The sequence below is a fragment of the Podarcis bocagei genome (assembly GCF_964188305.1).
Source record: "Podarcis bocagei genome assembly, chromosome: 4".
Lineage (NCBI taxonomy): Eukaryota > Metazoa > Chordata > Lepidosauria > Squamata > Lacertidae > Podarcis > Podarcis bocagei.
Genome location: NC_138128.1, coordinates 60,143,045 through 60,163,866, shown reverse-complemented (window position 1 = coordinate 60,163,866; position 20,822 = coordinate 60,143,045). Strand labels below are relative to the sequence as shown.

Genomic DNA, 20,822 nt, shown 5'->3' with positions numbered 1-20,822 from the left:
ACATAATCCTCATTCAGTTCTCCTCCTTGTCTGGGTACCTATTATAACCACAGGGTGTTTGTACAAAGTGGGAGTGGGAAAGAGAGGTATCTATTAAGCGCCACTAAACCAAGTCCTTTCCTTGAGGATGCAGGTGAAATCGTACAAAGAATAAACAAGATTAAACAGAGCACCATTTTATCTTTGGTGTTTCAGTTCAAACTGTTTGTGCGATTTCAATTTGCAATTTGTGAACCAAGTTGTGGGAATCTGTGGCTAAAAAGCATGCTTAAATAACACATCCATGTTGAATTCCAACAAGGCAGATGTGTTGTTGATGGGTGGTTCTCATGTCAGGGAATTTCAGAAAACTACCTGTAGGGTCTTGCATTCCCCCTGAAGGACCAGTTACTCCTGAATTCAACTTTGTCACCCAAGGCTCAAGCGGCTTCCATAGCTATGCATGGTTCACCAACTATGGTCTTTCCTAGGCTGGCATAGCCTGACCACAGTGGCCAATACCCTGGTTAGAGTACCATAATGTGTTCTACACGGGGCTCTTCTTGCCACGGGAGTTTTGAACAGCACAGTGAAAAAACATCATAGAACACCAACTTCCCAGGAGCTGTTCTGGGTGTCTACTTGCTACTGTGCCCAATTTAAAGTGTGATCTGCAGGCAGCTTCTCTTATGATCTGTCAACCAGTATGGCCTGTTATACAAAGTGACTCAGATTTGGGACTTCTCTGTAGCGGCTTTCCGTTTGTAGAATTCCCTCTCACCTATTTCCCCTCAGTGTTCATATTTCTTTTTTTTACATCAGTGTATCTTTTCATACATATGGAGGTGGATTATAAGCATGTTTTATGCTTGCTGCTGAACTGTGTTTTTTCCCCAAATCTATTTTTATATCAGTTTAACTTGTGTCGTTTTTATATTGTTTAACTCTTGTCATCTGGCTGAAAGGCAGTCTAAAAGTAAAGTAAGTTAATAAGATTAATTGCTATGAATAAAATAAATTTATAATAAGCATGCCCTCCTAAAACACATCAGATTTTGAAATATTTTGAAGTAATGGATTACCACTGATCCCCTCTATACTCTTCTTCTTGGATAAAACAAAATCAGAAGTCTAATAATAATAATAATAATAATAATAATAATAATAATAATAATAAAATAATACTCTCATACATAGGCCCTTACCAACAGAAGTTCAAATATATCTAGGAAAGTTGAATATTACTCAAGTTTCTCCTAAACATTGTCTTTCTTCTGCCATTTTCATTTATTATTTCCAAGAGTGTGCACATCATTTAGATAAATACAATGCAACTGATAAGACTTTACAGAAGGTCAGTCACCCAACTTTTGCAAGAAATCCAGATTTTTTTAAATATAAGGTCCATGACCAAAATATGTTTCCCAACCCAGGAGTATCATAAGGGAGACTCATCTTCAACAAACAGCTGCCTATATTATTATTCTTTACAAATGCAAGGTGGTTGTTTTTATTCTAGGATGTGATAATCTTCCTCACCATTTTGAGTTAGCTTCGTTGAACAAACTAGAGTAGAAATCTGAAAGGAATCTTTACTGATGGTGCAGCTTCCAAGATTTTGCATGCCCTTGCCAGCCGTTGAGTGACCTTTTTCCTCCAATTCTATTTTAGTAGAGGGCAAGCTTAAATAAGTCGAAAAATCTTCTAGCTTCTTTGCTTCTGCCTGCAACATTATTCCCAAATAAAATGCAAACATTAAGTATAGCTGCTGAAAACATTTTTTATTCTGCATTTAATCACAGCTTATTTCATTTTAAATGAGACTACAACTTGAAGACACTTTCCCCCTCAAAGCTTTCAAAGAGTAGATCAAAAACATGTCACACAGCAAAATTAATGGCTTTTCAACACCTGTTAAACCCACCAATATTCCAAGTTACCTACCTAGAGGGAAGGATGAACAAAAAAGGAAAATGTTTCACATTATCCATTAGAAAAGCTCCAAACTAAGAAAGCGTAGTGGGCTCAGTAAGTTGTTTTAATTTTTTCTTAAGCAGCTGTACAAAAGTGAAGTTTCACTCTTCTTCCTTATAACCTACATTATTTTTCCGTTACTAAGGGAATAACATCTGAATATAGGCAAAAGCTATACTTCTACATCACACTGTACAAAATAACCATTCCTTAAATATTTGTATTCTCGAAGTACTGCAGCATATGGTGAGAATAATACCTTGTACACTATAAGATCATGCTCTCCATCCCGTAGTGTTGTTCCATCATATCTCATCAATTTAACAAACGCCAGGGCAAATATTTTCTCAGATTTATCTTTGGCTGTTTAAGTACAGAAACATATTGTAAATCAATGATAATGACTACAGATGAAGACACTCAAGAATGCAGACACAGGTTGTTCTAATACCACACATGAAGTCTAGTAAATAGCCTTATGTTAAATAAGGCTGTCTGTGTTCAGAATAAACTGGAAATTTAGAAATACAGGGTATATCCACTTGCCTGTTTGTACTCACAGAATGAAAATTATAAAAGTCTTCTGTTAAAAATGGCTCCAAGATTAATGCTCTACCCCCAGCACCATGCGCTAGATTGCAATGAGATGTATATGTCACAGTGACCCGGATGTGCCACTCCACATAAGGCAGCTCATGAGAAGTTATCCACATTTCCCAGCAAGGCATCCACATTCAAACGCCTAGAAGACCAGCTACACAAGCTGTTTACCAAATCCCCGATTAATGCAACAAAAGGAGTCAGGTAGAATAGTGAGCTCATGCTCCTTTATGCCTCCTCCTCTATCTCCAAAATTCCAAAATACAGGCAGGGCCCTTGCGCCCTTTGCACACCCTTAAATTGGCTCTCTCTTGCTATGTGGTATTCTGGCCCTGGGCCCATCATAAGACTATACAATAGCACAGGGGTAGCCAACATGTATCTGTCAGATGTTGTCATCTGTAAATCCCATCAGCATGCCTAATGATTGGAGATAATGGAAGTTGTACTCCTAAACCTCTGTAGGACACCTTGTTGGCTACCCATACACTACGTGACACAAGACACAAGGGCTAGAGCAGTTTTTCCAAACCTGGTGCTCTTTGGATATTTTGAACTACAACTCCAGACAATGTAGCCAATAGTCTGGAATGATGGGAATTGTGATCCAAAACATGTGAAAAGCATTACTTTAGGAAGTCTGGGCTACAGTGTGCTATTAATCTTCAGGCGGCTTCATACGCTCATGAGAAAGATTATTCAAGAATGTACACATGAAGAAAAAGTGCTGCGAAAAAGAATTATTATAACCAGGTTAGAAATACTTACTTTCTAAGATACTGGTTCTTTACTCCTTAAAGGAAGTTTCAGTGATAGTGTTTAACTAACTGCAAACAGTATTATTTATTCCGGATTATCTCAACTTCTTATGCAGAATGAAATTCAAGTGCTACACTCAATTTAACCAACCTGGACCCTGCAATCATAATGTCCTGGGGGTGGCTTCCCATTTGTGGAATGCTTTTCCTGAGGAAGCTCGGCTGGTGCCTTCATTGTATATCTTTAAGCACCAGGCAAAAAGATTTCTCTTCAATCAGGCCTCGGACTGATTAATATTCTATGGCCTTTTAAATGTGTTTCGGGGGGGGTTTATTGGTTTGTTTCTATTTTTGTTTATTATGTATTTTGTATTCTCTTTTTTATTTTTATGTTGTGACTACCTTGTGATCTTCAGATGAAGGGCGGTATACAAATTTTATAAATAATAATAATGTCTGTTCTTAAAGCCTATCTTCCTCAATTTCTTAAGAAAGAAAGCACTTTGGGGGAGGGCTGTGATTTCAGGACCTTTCCCCACAACCCGTTAAAACACACTATCTTTATAATAATGTAAGGAAAGCCCGAAATATAATCTACACAGCAGTAGAAAGTTCATGTTTCCGTTTGGGTCAACAGCTGAACCCAATGAGCCTATAATCAGCTACTTCCATTTTCTCTCATTAATAATAAAAGAACCCGCTGGTGTGAGTTCAAGGAAGCAAAGTGACAGGGCAAGCAGATAAGAAATAGAGACAGAAGGGCAACACTCATCAACCCTATGGCAGTCCAAAAAATATATGAAAAAGCGCTGTGGCAGTCCTGAGTCTTAACCCATAATGAATGCAATAATCCAAAGCTCAATAGGTCTGGCCACCCATGAACTGCTGCAACATAATGTGACTGCTTCCTACTGAATCAATTTGTAGTTCAGTCTCATAAATATGACAGTAATTTGCCGCATATTGTTTTTCATTAGTGAAACTGTTAAATATTCTATTAAAGGAAGCACTACTTTCATTCTTATGACTAATTTTTATATCAAAATAGCAGCTTTTAATTACACAAGCATTATCCATTATGGAGTAGGTGTCAAATATTACAAGTTCTTAAATACATTCAAGTGAAGGTTACACGATTAAAGCTTTGATTCTTATGCTGATGGCGTAATGAAAATTCAAACTGCAACTCTCCAGAAAATACAAGCACATTAGTTAAGAGAGCCAGTCTAACTCAAGCACACAAGCCATGCATATTTTTTTTTACTTATAAATTGTGAGAAATTAAAAGTCCACACAAGCCAGATACAGGGAACGTAAAAAATATCAAACTTTAATCAGAACATTATCATAAGCCTGGTGGACTTGGCACTTGGCTAACAAGTAAGTTACTATAGCAAGCATTCCTCACAACTGAACTTCACAACCAAGGAGGATCACACAAATGCAAGCAAGCTAGTTTATTTTCCCCATAAAAATATCCTTACTTACCTGCCAGCACGCACTGTTGACAACTGACTCACTTGTGGAAATGCAAAGGGGAGGAAAGTATAGCAAAAGTCAGCTAAAGTGAGGTCAGAGGGAAAGGGCCCAAATTCAGAAAAAAAAGACTCCAAATCATTAATAAAAACTAAACAGAGACTTCCTTAAACACAGACACTACAAGTAAAATGAGCAGGGGAGAAGTACTCACAGTCCTGTGATGACCTGTGCCGAAAGGTAAACCTTAAGTGACTGCGGTTTACATCTTCAATGGGAATTGCAACCTTCACAAAAGAAAATGTACACAGCCATTTATTTGTAAAAATATTTATACGCTACCAACTCTCATAAAATATCAAGGTGGCGGGCAACAAAGATTATAAAAACAAAAAACAAGACAAGATTGTAATTAAAGTGCCTGCCTAATCCAGAAAGAAACATGCAGTTGAAAAGACAGAGAAGTTTTTATAACTTGGAAGAGATGGATTCTAAGTTATAAAAAAAAAATTGCATCCTTGCCTGCAGGCATTCTCCACTTGCCGCAAATCTGATGCAATGAAGAAGGCATGTAAATAGCTATGCAGCTATTTCAAAAGGGTTTTTTTCAAGTATGTTTTTTAAATACTTGTTGCAGTTTTAGAAACTGTATTAGTAAACAGAAAAACAGCATCAATCTTATTCAATGCATTATTATTTACAGATCAAAAAATGTGATTTTTCATAACTTTAAAGAAGCAACCTGTCCTGTATACCACAAGGTAAAGGCACCCCTGACTGTTAGGTCCAGTTGTGGACGACACTGGGGTTGCGGCACTCATCTCGCTCTTCAGGCCAAGGGAGCTGGTGTTTGTCCGCAGACAGTTTCCGGGTCATGCAGCTAGCATGACTAAACCACTTCTGGCAAACCAGAGCAGCGCATGGAAACGCCGTTTACCTTCCCGCCAGAGTGGTACCTATTTATCTACTTGCACTTGACATGCTTTCAAACTGCTAGGTTGGCAGGAGCAGGGACCGGGCAACGGGAGCTCACCCCGTAGCGGGGATTCGAACCATCGACCTTCTGATCGGCAAGCCCTAGGCTCTGTGGTTTAGACCACAGCGCCACCCACGTCCCTTATACCACCAGTACTTTTATGGAATATAGGGGGAAACTGACCAAGACCATCTATTAACTTTTTACTGAGGTATAACTTTGACTTTGGACTCAGCCCACTTGGGATCTCCCCATACAGCATATAGGCACAAGGTAATATCGTGTTTGCTCCTTTCAGCTTCTATTTTAGTGTTTCTATCACTTTAGTTGATTTTTCTGGATGCTTTTAATGGATCTTGTTTTAGAGTTTCCTGTTGCTGGTTTTTAATTCTTCTCAGTTTAATGTTGTTGCTGTTGTTGTTAAAAATGCACGTTATAAGCTGCCTTGAGCATGGTTTTTTTTAAAATGGAAATAGTGTGGATTTTCATTTAACAAAATAAACACATAACTTTCTTCCACAATGCAATGTAGAGTCTGGAAAAGTCAGTTAAAATGAATCAGCTCAACTATGTCCTAACTCAGTCTGGGGACATCAGTTAAAAGGTCTGGATGTAGGTGAGCCCCCTTCAGAACAACATACTCATGATTCAAGCAAAACTGCGCTAAGAAAACAAGCTGTGAAATCATTTCTGAATGCCCACCTTGAAAAATATATTAAACTAAGACCACTTGTTTGAGCTATAATACCAAAACAAATATACTTCGTTCCATCTTGCCTTTCCTCCAGACCAGAGCACTGGATGGCTTAAAGCACAGCCTGAGATGTAATTCTATATTGTTTTGATACTGTACCCAGACGTATAACTCACGGATATGGAGCAGGCCTTCCTTCCATGCCTTAAAGCCTGGTAATACCAGAGGGGGAAATAAAATAATACCTCACACTGTCAGCTTTCAGCTCTACAAACCAATAAGGAATGAGTGCTATCATTTGCTGCAGAACTTTACAGCAGTCACAAGCAGGCCAGACAGATTCTAGTGTTTTGACGCTCCTCAATTTCGGGAGCTATGTTCACCTTGTCTACCTTGACATTTACATCACACCTGTTCCATCAATAGGCACTCTTTGATCCAGCAGCTCAGTTTTGTTGCTGTCCATATGTAGCAGAACTGTCAATTCAATTTAACCTTTGTCTCACCAACATTTGCCCTCCCTATTCACCTGTTTCCTCTTCATTTATCACATCCCTATTTCATAATAATATACTACCCCCTGCCCCAATGTCAGAACACTTCATGTAAGCATAAATAACCCTGTGCAGATATTTATTTCCATATAAGACAGCATTTGTTTAGCACACGTTATCACCCTCACTCTTTCATATTATAATTTTTTTTCTAATGTACCATTTTTGCTGCCTGAGATTTTATTCTCTAGAAAAATCAGATCATCCAACTTCAGATGTACTTCCAAGATGGGGAAAGAGGTTTGAATCCCTTAGTTTGTGCCTGTGTTGCCTCAAAAGCAGTATCTGTAGATGTTAGATATTCCTTTTAAAACCCACTGTGTAGGAAGTGAAGTTAAGGCAGCTGCCATGTGTAACACCCAAGTGGCTTCCTGGGCGTTGCCAAAGGTTAATTTGCACTATTATTTAGTATCAGTCCCTCTTCAATGCCATCAAGGACGTTTTCCCACTATCATGTGCCACATCTACCTCCCCATAGGGATTAACACCTACAGCTAAAGCTTTGGAGCTGCCACAAAGCAGTAGCAGAGCACACGCTTTGAACGCAGAAGGTTCTTTGTCTATGATCTTGGAGATCTGCTGCCGGTCAGGGTAGATAATGCAGAGTTAGATGAACAAATTGTCTGACTTGATAAAAGGCAGTTTCCTATGACAAGCCTGTTGCCTTGACTACCTACATTCTGCTTTTCTAGTGCTACACATACATTCCTTCACTTCCATGCCAAAACTTGGCTGCTTATATTCTAACTCTGCTTCACCATTTCGATTACTTTTTCCTTCATTCCTTCCACGGCACTGAGCACAAATCTTACTGCCATAAAAGATTCCCATGGAAACCTACTGCTGTCAAGCCCCTGGACCTCCTGCTTTTGTTAAGAGAATTCAGACATTCTTTCAATTCTTTATACAGTGGTACCTCAGGTTAGAGACGCTTCAGGTTATGTGATTTCGGGTTGTGCACTGCGCCGAACCTGGAAGTACCAGAACAGGTTACTTCCGGGTTTCGGCACTCGCGCATGCGCAGAATCACTAAATCGCGCTTTGCGCATGCGCAGAAGCACCTAATCGCGACCCGCACGTGTGCAGATGCAGCACTGCAGGTTGCAAACGGTGCAGGTTGCAAACGTGCCTCCCACACGTATCACGTTTGCAACCCAAGGTTCCACTGTATCCAGAATCCATGTGTTCTGCTCACATTTTCCCCAGCCATCAAATAGTTCTCTAGATACTAAATTTCTTCCAACTCAACAGCCATCTGACAGAATGCCCTATGGTTGTAACTTCATCAAATGCACATGCAAATACATAAGTAGCTGCATTCAGACAAGATGCTAAACCATAGTTTAGTGTTACAAGAAAAGCCTAACTGAGCTCTGGACTATTGTTTCCCCCTCCCACTGTGCACAAAAGCAGACCAAAAGTTCCTATTTTCATTTCATATTAACTGCTGAACCCTAAGAAAGTATTAATCTTATCTTTGAATAGTTGAAATAAGCCAGCTTTATAAACTGTGGTTTGACTTTACTATCCATAGTAAAGATAGTAAATGTAAAGGACCCCTGGACAGTTAAGTTCAGCGACTATGGGGTGTGGCGCTCATCTCGCTTCAGGCCGAGGGAGCCGGCATTTATCCACAGACAGCTTTCCAGGTCATGTGGCCAGTATGACTAAACCGCTTCTGGCACAACGGAACACCGTGACGGAAGCCAGAGCGCACGGAAACAGCATTTACCTTCCCACCGAAGAGTTACCTATTTATTTACTTGCACTGGCGTGCTTTCAAACTGTTAGGTTGGCAGAAGCTAAAACAACAGAGCAAGCTGTGATTAATCTAGAATTGAAGAAAAAGTTTCCTTAAGGCTGTGCTGGAGGAGGAGGAGGGATATGTGATCCCAGGCCTGAATTTTGAAACTGGGTTTAAACCTTTGGGTTTATAGTACTATTAATATGCATTGCTTTTACAATAGTTAACATTTGCTGTGGTAAACCGCTATCGCAATTCTAGTTTCATTAACAATGTATGAGAAATCCCAATAATTCCACAGTGCTTTTGTGCAGTTTACAGTAATACATTTTTATCTTACATTGCAATCATTTGCTTTACTGTTCAGTTTTCTAATTCAAAAGAGGTGAAAGACAGATGTTGGAATAATTCTGTCAAAGCTGTCTTAACCAGAAGACCGGGAGATAAATACATTCAGTCAATGTCTTCATCTATGTTGTTTCTTAGCAACCTTTAAACATTCTCTGGCATAGATACCTCTTTTGTCTGACAGCTATATAGCAAGTCTATCAACTGGATTCTGTCTTACTCATTATTTTTTTTAAGGAATCCTAACACTGGACATACCTTTACAGTTTCAAACCAGCGAGGTTGTTTTACTTGGTAATATATCACAGACTTATATTCTGAAAGCGCTTCATCTCCAGCACCAGGAAAAATGACATTCTTTTAAAAAGAAAGAAGGAAATAGTACACATTAGATAATTTTTACTTGCATGTATAAACAAATTCTATTGTTACACTTAATAAGAAAACACAAGAGGGAGATTCATGTCACCAGCTTCAGCAGGGTGACAGGGAAACAATAGGCAGGAAAATGGTTTTGTGGTTTCTGAAACAAAAATCTTCCATTCAAAAAAATTCAATTCCGCTGTTAATTCTGACAACTGTTTCCTACATATTCTGACACACTCAGAAGATAGAGGAATATCAGGATTGGTATATGGGTTAACTGACCAGACAAATACTGTCAATTCACTGTCTACTATTTGGCAACAGTAGGAGATTGTCAAATATTCCACTAAACCAAGGATGCCACTGTGTGGGTGGCAACTTACTATTTTCATTTCATTATGGTGTTGATTGTTAGCAATGGCAGAGTGGAGGCTTCCTGTCCCCTAAAGATGGAGCCGTCAGAACAAAACACAGCAGCATAGCAAATCTTCTCCTGCTAACCACCTGCTTTAACTGCAGGCAACTCCAAACAGGAACACAGATAATCATCAGTGACTAATCTCTGAATATGACCACCCATGATTCTATCTTGTTTTCCACAGAACCCAGCGAGTATTCCCGGCTTGTTATCTAGCTGTCCGCTCCATAAAGTTCCTGAGGGAGGTCTGTATTAAAGTCTAGAAAAAAACAGCGGCTCTTGATAGAACTGGAAGTACTAGCTGAAATAAAACATATGACATGCTGTTCCAAGTTCACACATGCTGTTCCTGTTCGCACAGCACAGGAAGCCAAACTATGGCTTAGTGAAACGCTTATAAACGTGATGTCTCCTACCTGGAGAGGAGCTTGCAACCATGGTTAGGCTCCCTCCTTACTAGCCACAAGCTGCAGCCAAGAAAAAACTTTGGCAACAGTACATTGTTAGTGTGGAGAGAGCTTAACCAGTCTTGATCCAGAAAACATGTTAAGCCAAAGGGGACTGGGGTGAAGCAAAGCAGCTGCAAGCTCCTATCCAGGAGTCCATATATTTTCACAGTCTTGCAATGCCATAGAATTGCCGTGTACAGTGAACCAGGTCATTAAATAATGGAGTCAGGAAATGCAAAACTCTTTTCTGATGGTGTACATTAATGCTTTACAAATACCAAATTATTTGGCAATATTTGATCACATCCTATTTTGACCAGTCATAAGCCATACACTAAGGAAAAGGTTTAGAATTAGCATAGGAAATAAACCAGCACCCAACATACCTCCAATTTTTTGCCATCTTCGTCATAAACGGATACTGTAACCTCTACATTCTTTGCTGTGGTTTTACTGCCTTTGTCAAAATCTCCTTGAACTAATGTTACATAGATATCATTACGGACATCACCTGAGGCAGAGAGAAAAAGAGAAAGAAAGCAAAACGATAAGTACAGCATTTTATGGTCTATCAATAAATTGAAAACAAATCTTAAAATTCCTATCATTTATATCTTCTTAATTTAACCTACTCTTTAGTGTTAGGGCTCTCGTCCTATGAAAATTTCAAGAGTTTAGTTGTGAAGTAGAAGTTTTATTTACTCATAAGGTATGCATATGGGTGTGTGGTTGGGTGTACTCAAATGCAAGTACACCTGGTACAACTGCACCTAAAAGTTGCAAGTGTTCCTGGATGACACTTTATTTGAATCCACTTCAATCTGGGTTTAGGCCTGGTATGGGGACAGGATCAGCCTTGGCCGTCCTGATGCAGAATGCAGTGCCTAGACTGTTGAACTGGGCAGGTGGACAACAGTATGTGACACCTCTGCTAAAACATCTACACTGGCTGGTCATATGCTTCCAGGCCAGGTCCTTGTGCTAATACGCAAAGCTCTGAATAATTTGGATCCAGGATATGTTAAGAACAAACTGAATCCTTCTATATCAGCTTAATTACTGAGATTATATAGATGAGCACTGTAAGTTGCTCCCTGTGCTACAGATGCCCAACTGGTCTCAACTAGAAGTTGGGTATATCATGTCACCGGTCCTGTGCTATGGAATACTTCTCCAGCAGAGATCTGGCACGCATCCTCATTTTTTACTTTCTGGCATCTCCTGAAAACTTTCCTCTGCAAAAAGGCCTCTGCTGCTGTTTAATTTTTAAGTAGGCAGGCACCTTAATGATTATCTGTACTTAAAAAAAAAAATACTTGATGTTTTGACAGTGAACACCACCTTGATATTTTATGATATGACAGTATAGAAATACTTCAATGAATAAATAAATAGTATTTCGTGTGTGTGAGTGTGTGCGTGCTTTTTGATTTGAGGCTGCATGTATTCAAAACAACGCAAGTTTAGGTAAAAGTTTCAAAATCTATCATCCAAGATAAACAGAACATTTTGGTTTTGACCAATCAGCTCCAATCCACATTCTACTCTGGGAATAAATTAATGCCTGCCATATATAACTAACAAAAATGCCAAATGATGCAGCACTCTCATAAACAATAATGGAAACTGAGTTATACCAGAAAGAAGGACAAATTCCTAAACAAATTCTGATTTGATCATAGCAGAGAGGATTACTTGATAACACAGCACATAGCAAATAATGCTAAGATTTAGCATTCTTGAGTACTAGCAGCCTTTGAATCCTGAGAACCGCCCCTCCTTCTTGCCCCATTCTTGAGGCTGGAAGAAATGTTGTTGAATGCTCTATTCTCTTCTCTATATCCAAAGGGCTTCCTCAGCATCGCTTTCTACTTATTGATTCTTAATGAGCCTGAGTACCTATAAATATCTCCAGGTCACCTTCCATTTATTTTCCTGAAGAGTTTAAATCTGCATTTGTGGCTTGCTTATATTTGTGTCTTATCTCTGCTTCTACCCTTCTTATCTCTTGCAGCTAACCTTCTTGTCAACTTCCTTCCCTTCAGCTTTTCTGGTTCAGGAGGCCTAATTCTGCCATCATTTTCAGTGCTCCTCAAACGCAGACAATTGCTTGGTCCAGTTGGTTAACTTTCCTACAATGCCTATCCCATCTTCAGAATTTTTGGCGTTATTATTAATGAAATGTAATTGAAAAGGTATAAATGCTCCTCAATTGAGTTAAATGTTTTTGTTTATAAACCTGGACTAAATGAACAAAGCAAGCATTTCTCAAAAAATACTGAGTAAATATTTTTGCAAAGATGTTCACACATCTGTATGCAATAATAGATAAGCTACACATTTGATAGCCCATTTGGACACGCAAGCAACAGAGCCGCTTTTGAAGTCTGCCTTTATTGCTTCATAGATTCATTTATAACATACATTAAAAGCCCAAGTACTCAAAACACACCAGGAATCTGAGTTTTGAAACAAAATGAACTAGACGTTCCACCATCTGTGCACAGTTAGTCCACAGTGTTTACAATAGTGCTACTACATTATTAATAAAGAGTCTGAAAGTAGATTGAAAATATAATTTTAAAGCCAAATCTCACACAAACACTAAAAAAAAAACCCAAAACCAAGTCAATTCATACTTTCCCATGAACTGCTTCTTATTCACCTTCAAGAAAAGAACATTAGCAACATCTAAAATATTTTAAGCGCATCAGATCAAGAATTTGTTGAAGCTTACCAGGCATAATAATCTCAGGAAACCCCATTTTGCGAGCCACAGCTGTGGTTCTATCAACTAAGTGAGGGAATTCTTTTCTTATCTGATGAATATCTCCCGGAAGAAGCTTCAACGTTACCCATAAACCTGTAGCATTAAGTACAATGCATTAGTTCAGAAAAAGCTGTTTATAAAACGGTATTCTTCAAGTGCAAAACAATCTCTTAACATTTCCTTAACCTTTGGTGGTAATAAGGTGACAGATCATTTCATTACACAAGCCCTTCTGAATCAGACAAAAGGACTACCTTGTCCAGCATGCTGATTAGCACAGTTGGCCACCCAGGTACCACAAGCAGGATGTCAGCGCATAGCACTCTCCCACTCATGGTCATAAGAAACTGGAACTCAAGAGGAACACCACCTCAGATACTGTTGGAAATATAGGAATTGAGGCCATTGGTGGCTTTAACGAATGCATGGGGATAAAGCCATCTAAAGTGGGGGTCATCCATCACCATATTATGTGGAAGCGAATGCCACAGTTTTATCTACTGCCATGTAACTAGTCCTTTTCTATTTCTTACTAGAATCTCTCATCGTTCAGTGATCCCAGGCGGGTTGCTATTATTATTAATAATAATTTATTTAATGCCCGCACTTCACTTCATATTATGTGAGAAATGGGAAAGATTGCACTCTTGAAAAGTATCACTATCTGGTAAAGAAGAACCTTAGAAAAGGTGAGTAGAGAAGGTAGGTTACTCTTTTCACACCCCATTCATAAGCAAACCTGCAAGAAAAAGGTCAAATGCCTTTGGTGACTGAGGGAAGAAACAAAGCGACAGATGCAATTCTCACCATGAACGCCTCTCTTGTTGGCAATGGTGCCCACCTGAGAGGTGCCAGAACTGAGTTCCTGCAAATTCCAGCTGGGGGGGGGGGGAGCCGTGATTCACATCTTTATGCAATAGGCTACATTCAAGCAATGGAAACAGGACCTTAGACAGGCATGCGTACATCTACCTTTTCATCCTCCACCCAGGCAGGATCACATCTCATTCCAGCCATGCAAAAGCACTCAAGGATGGTGCAGAGCAGGGCAAGGCGAGGGGAGATGAAGCATATCCTCGCAGGGTCCTGAAGGCTCAACAGAGATGAATGAAGGGCTACATTTGGCCCCTACGTTTATAGGTTTATAAACTAAATGCACACATACCTGCTATGGCAGGTCTTGGAAACTAAACAGCAAACATGGACAGAGTATTGTAGCATCTCCAAAAAGATTAAGTAGAACTTGTTGCGATTGGCACAACAGGCTAACACGGCTACCCAACTGGAAATGTTCACTATAAAGAGCAAGCAGTAACTCCCTAAAATGATAGATGTGCCACGTGATAGCGAAATGGCCGAAAGGCTTGCGTGCAAAAGTACTAAAGAGCATATATCAAGAGTAGTTAAGACTTTAATCATCTGAGTAATCAAACTTCCCAACGAAGCAAGGAGGTGCCCATGAAAAAAAAGGCAATGTCACCATGCTGAACACAATTCAATCAATTCCCTTCAGAATAATGTCAAAGTTATCAGACAAAATGGGAGGAGTTACATCATTTCTAATGCTAACAGTGTAAAGTAAAGCGAAGTACCTACCCTGACCCTTGTGGTTAACTTCTTTAGCAGCAATCACTTTGTTTATTACAGTCTGAAGGAAATCATTCTCCCCTGCCACCCTGGGTGAAAAACGGGATGATATGTTCAACTGCTTGTGTCGAATGGCGTTATCCAAGGCTAGCCTGGAGGATGCACATGACGACCAACACCAAAAGGTAACAATGGATGGGGGACAGAAAACCAGAAGTCACAGTAACAAGAAACAGAGGAGCGTATCACACAGTTGACAAAGAGTGTTCATTAGTCAACACGAAGACGAAGGATAGGAAAGGGAACAACACAGACATAAGAAGATAATCAGGAAGATGTAAATCTAATTAAGAGAAGTAAAGCAAACTTGTGATTCCAGAAACGTACACCAGATCCCAGCTCTGTTTGCAGATGAAAGATGAAAAGCCTGAGAAATTACATATAAAATAACAAAACACCAAAATGTAAAACATACTACTCCATGGAATGCTCGAGACTAGCTTCAGAAGTGACGTGAATTAAGCCGTAGCTTAATGAGAGTTAACAGAAGGGTGAAAAGCAAAGCTACTATGCACAGAAGTAGCTTCAAGCAAGGGAGAAAATAAGAGGAAATTCAAGAAACATTTTTACTATGGCTGAACAAGATGAAATTGAAGTTATAAATGAAATGCAGCATTTTGAAAAATCATATCTACTACGCCACAGTGCCATGTGACAGCCGTTGTGTTTGTATTCATTTCACTGGCTATGAAATAACCAGGATATGAAAAGAAAAATGCCAAGTGGCACAACAAAGGCACAACGTGAAATGAGTAAGAAAAAAATTGCTTCACGTTTTCAGCTCTTAAGTCAACATTGGGAATGACAAAGCTATTCATCGCCAGAGCACGTTGCTCATTCCTGATGCAGAGTTTTTCTGAAGAACATTTTAATCTACCATGGGAGAGGAGAGGGAAAAAGAAAAGAGAACCTTGGCGCATATTATTCTGCATCCTTTCAAAATTCTGATTTATGCATACTGCTATAAATCAGATTTAATGGAGCAAGAGACTTGTAAGCATTTCACTAATATCTACTTTTCTTTATCCATAAATATGCATTGTCAGTGTTCATCCTCATCTCCCAATACACTTGTCGCAGCTTAACTTATAACTGCCACAAAGCATGAAGGGAATGTACTCTTCTTCCAGGGTCCCTGAATTACACCTAACTTCATTTTAAACTACAATACTTTATTAACTTGTTATTAATCATAATTACTATAAAAACAAAAATTTTGAAGGACCCATAAATTGTCACCCTGTATTGACGCAGCAATTGAATATTGTTTCATCTGCCCTCCAACATGCCACTTTCTGATTTTATCCAGGTTTCCACGTAAACTTACTTCAATGTTCTTATGTTGACTGCTTTTTTCTTTAAGCAGCATGTGTTACCAAAAGTACATCTGATTATAAACTGCGTAAGAAAATATTGCCAATGCCTACACAATGCATAACCACTGTCCACAATGTGCATTATTTGGAGATTTATTTATTTACTTCATGAAATTTATATACTTGACTGTAGAAAGAAATCTCAAAGTGGTTTTACAAAAAGACCTAGGATTCACCCTGTCCTGTCAGTGGAAGCCACACGCAAGGTCTTCCACTTGCACAGTGGGGCTTTACCTCCTCTCCTCCCCCATGTGCCACTCCCCACAAATTGGCTTGGGGGGCCCAAGAGCACCCTCAGAACAGTACATGGTGGGGGGGGGGAGAGAAAGGAATCATGGCAAGCTACAATGCTTGGGAAAGTGAAACACTGAATCCCACCTTTAGTAAAGTGCCCAAAAGCATTCACCTGTAAGCTTACTGAAAGCCCCCAAAGAAGCAAAACCATTTCTCACACTGTGTCATCAAGATTCTGTTTCACTGCCCTTAATTATTCCCAGAGAATATAATGTATTTCAGTACCTACGGCTGCTCAACGCTCTCAACATCTCTACAAACTAGGAAACTCATGATCAATTTAAATTTCTTATTCAGGCCTTGACTGCAATCCAGAAATTTCTGTGCATGCTAAGCTCTTGGGAGTTATGTGAGGGCTCCCATCTATTTCAGTTGAGGTGACCAACCAACACACACAGCACCTTTCTTTCATCCAGAGAAATGGATGGAAAGCCCTTCCAAGTGGGGAGCTCTATAGCTAAATTGGAGCTTCCTTTCCCACAACAGTAATAAGGACAGACTTTGAGTGTTTGCTAATCAAATCTTAAAATAACAATCTGGAAATAGCAGCAACAATTGCTTCCTTGTGAACTATACAGGTCAATTAAACATCCAATGTGCCCTCAGCTTATGCACATCTATACAAGCAAAAAGCTGCACAGAAGTTCAAAGCTATCTGATTAATTTCCTCAACAAAACAGGCTAAAAATAAGTGACTTTATTGCTAATTTGCTGTAATATTTATAGCTGCCATACACTGCTATTTTTCCCTTTCTTGGCATTCTCATTATTGAAACCATCTGAGCTAAATTCTAATCTGGAAAGTCATAATCCACTATAATATTGCTGGAAATCTCCTCTGACATTACTACTGCATTACTTTATACTTACGACTGAAATGGAATGAAGTGTTGTTTGTCCTCGTCATCTACTTTCCCACTAATTATGTCAGTTACATCCATTACTGAAATCAAAAAGAGAGAAATGTCGTTAAAGAGATCAACATCTAAAGGGAGGGAAAGTGGCAAAGAGGCATAAAGACATCTTTGTGCTTCACAACAGACAGTTTGGAACTATTTTACGACAAATATATTCTTATGTTCAAAGATAGCCCTGCTATATTCACATCAGGGAAAAAAGCAGAATCTTCTGAAGCTAATAATGGCTATGCATTTGTGCATCACATACTGAAACATGTTACAACTGATAACCCACTTCACTGCAGAATAAATTCACACGTTCATGGCAGATGCTGTGAGACTAAAGATAATAATGGATCTCAGAGAGAAACTTGCTTTATTTTCTTGTTTACAACCTTTTACAACATTTAGGTGTATTCTCCTGTGGGCATACAAATATGCATGCAGAACAGAACATACTTCAAAAACTCATTTGCAACTTGAAATATCCTCTACCAAGTCTTCAAACTTATTTATTGAAAATACCTATATGCTGCACATCTTGTTATAAAATTCCACAACTGCTTACAGAAACATAATCAATGAAACTCAATATTAACATTAAAATAAAATTTGAAAAACAAACAAACAAGAAACCAATACAATCATTCATTAAAACCAGGCAATGTGGAATGCTAGTTCAGTATGCTAGTTCTGTAAGGCAATTTGCACCAGACCAGACATGGGATAATGAAAGAGATATCCAAGCCCAAAGAAAGCGGAAAGGTTATTCTCAGCTTAACCAGTTAGGGCACATTCAGAAGACAGCATGCCATGGCTTGGTAACACAGCACCAGCAGCAAACAATCTCTGAAGAGACACAGTTTTACTAGCAGACATCACCATGATCTAGCAGGAAGGAGAAAGACATTGTATATGCCAGTCCAGCACTGCCTCTGTCGGCCACTTGTACCTGGATGTTTGTGGACAAATGCCCTGCTTAAGTATACTGTAAGGATCTAATGCACTAAAACATCCATTCCCTTACATCAGAACCATGCTGACGTAACTTTCAGTATCGATATATTCTTTTCAAGCAAAGTCATATTCCATCTTTTTTTAACTCTTCCAAATGGGAAACTCAGTAATGAAAACAAATCCAGTACGTTTCTTCAACTTGGTGCCGGAAGAGTAGGGATCAAGGCCAGCTTTTTGGATCACTGTAGTAAAGGAGTAGAGGGGTAATTCGTCCACCTTTGGTCCCCACGCTACACTCAGCTCTCACCTACGGCTCTTAGAAGCTGTCAGCATACAACAGCAGCCACACCCTGGGAATGGCTTTGACTGGCCAGCTAAACCAGGTGGGGGTAACTGATGGGTCTCAAACCCTCAGTGAGTTAAGGACTTCCCCTGCATGTGAAGACAGATTCTGGTGGATTGAACAGACAAGACTCATTGTGAGTCCAACTATCAAGAAGACGGTTATTGCATGTGCTGTGGAGGGAAATGAGGGGCAGAGGGGGCTCATCAGCCTGGGAAGGTAGCCCATATAAGAGAAGGAGAACTCTGATCCTAAATCTCTGTTGCCTTGCAGCTATACTCATTCACAAGAAAGTCTTTGGGAGTAAACCCTGAGGAAAAATCTGTACCCACTGCCTTGTGGGACATCTTCAGGAGAAGAAAAGGCTAAGGCCTACACAAATCTAGAGTGGAGTCTCTAGATGTCTTGAAGGCCTCTTTCTGGCAACACCTGCAGCCAATCTGGTGCCAAATGAATTGCTCTGCTTTCCTTTGGACCACCACAGCCAGGGCTCTTGTCATCTGGGGAGACTATGCTTGCGCCTCAGGGAGGTCACCTCTCAGACCCTGAGATTATTCTTTGAGGCCCTTCTTCGCATGCCTCCTCCACGAGAGGCCAGAAGATGGCAACACAAGAATGGGCCTTCTCTGCAGTGGCTCCCCGTTTGTGGAATGCTCTCCCCAGGGAGGTTCGGTTGACACCTTCATTATATACTTTTGGGTGCCAGATGAAAATGTCCCTCTTTAACCAGACCTTTGACTGATTGACATCCAATGCCCTTTTAAATATGCTGAGGGAGGCGGGGATTACTGGGTTGTCTTTGTTTTTATTTTCATTATGTATTTTGTGGTTTTGATATTGTAATTTTATGTTGTGAACTGCCCTGAGCTCCATGGGTATGGGGTGGAATAACAACAATAACAACAACATCTAGAGGGCACCAGTTTGTCTATTCTAGCTCTGGTCAGTATCCCATGATGATTCAGCTCTACCATCCCTATTAAATGCTGCATGCAACTTTCTGGAATCCTTATCCAGTTTAATACTGCATCATTTCTCCGCCCATCCCCTTCCATTCTGGGAAATTAGCACTTTACATTTTATGCAGCAAATATTATGTTTGCCATAGCTACCCTGCTTCTGCACTAGGGCTCTTCTGAAACAAATACAGTGGTACTTCGGGTTAAGAACTTAATTTATTCTGGAGGTCTGTTCTTAACCTGAAATTGTTCTTAACCTGAAGCATCATTTTAGCTAATGGGCCTCCCGCTGCTGCCACCGCGCAATTTCTGTTCTCATCCTGAAGAAAAGTTCTTAACCCGAGGCACTATTTCTGGGTTAGCGGAGTCTGTAACATGAAGCGTCTGTAACCTGAAACGTATGTAACCCGAGGTACCACTGTATATAAACATGTGAAGGGCACATGCACATTCCTTGGCAAGCTGCAAATGATCTAGGCATAAAATTCAGTAAATATAACCAACAGGCTAAATAATTATTCTCAAAACTTCAACATGCCAAGTCAGCAGTTGTTCAATACCAAACAGCTGCTCTTACTTGCAGAACACTCTGACAGTGCACCTAAAGAGAATGGATTACCTGCTACGCCAAAAGGTCGCCGGAGCCCAGAGGTTAGCTTTCTTGTGTTGTTGTCTCTTAGTTCCATTCTGCCTACTCGTACGATCTGACAGACGAAACTGATTTTCTCTCTTTTCAGGTCTTTGCTGCCAAGGTCCTAGAAACATTAAGTTTTCATACCTTTACTTTGCAAACTACATTTACATTTCCACATAAGATTACATAAGAAGAAATATCTTTTGAGGTGCTAGAGAGAACAGAAAGCGACCATTTCCCATTATTAGTTACAATCTAACCCCCCCCCCGTTAGAATGCCTCCCCCCTTCCAAAGCCAACAAATGCATCTGGATTACATAAGAAGAAAGATTATTTGCTATTTAGCCTTCTCAGTTTGCCATCCCTTCAACCGTTATTTGCATGACAAAAAGTTTCATAACGATTAAGGAATACATTTACAGTGGTGCCTCGCAAGACGAAATTAATCCGTTCCGCGAGTCTCTTCGTCTTGCGGTTTTTTCGTCTTGCGAAGCATGGCTATTAGCGGCTTAGCGGCTATTAGCGGCTATTAGCGGCTATTAACAGCTTAGCGGCTTTAAGAAAAAGGAAACAAACTCGCAAGAATTCGCAAGACGTTTCGTCTTGC

The 20,822-nt window shown here is 39.7% G+C and overlaps 1 protein-coding gene across 2 annotated transcripts in view; it reads right to left on the bottom strand.

The window, feature by feature from the left end:
* DOCK1 (dedicator of cytokinesis 1) overlaps positions 1–20,822 on the bottom strand; it is a 352,450-nt gene that overhangs the window by 273,478 nt on the left and 58,150 nt on the right. Inside the window, exons 10-18 of one of the 2 annotated variants that reach the window (XM_081192827.1) lie at positions 20,201–20,336; positions 17,294–17,366; positions 14,703–14,845; positions 13,074–13,199; positions 10,723–10,847; positions 9,362–9,460; positions 5,002–5,074; positions 2,213–2,316; positions 1,519–1,702 (exon numbers count right to left, since the gene is read on the bottom strand). In XM_081192827.1, the coding sequence (XP_081048953.1) occupies positions 1,519–1,702; positions 2,213–2,316; positions 5,002–5,074; positions 9,362–9,460; positions 10,723–10,847; positions 13,074–13,199; positions 14,703–14,845; positions 17,294–17,366; positions 20,201–20,336 (1,063 nt within the window). The remainder of the gene's footprint in view (positions 1–1,518; positions 1,703–2,212; positions 2,317–5,001; positions 5,075–9,361; positions 9,461–10,722; positions 10,848–13,073; positions 13,200–14,702; positions 14,846–17,293; positions 17,367–20,200; positions 20,337–20,822) is intronic. The other variant, XM_081192828.1, reaches the window with a different exon arrangement.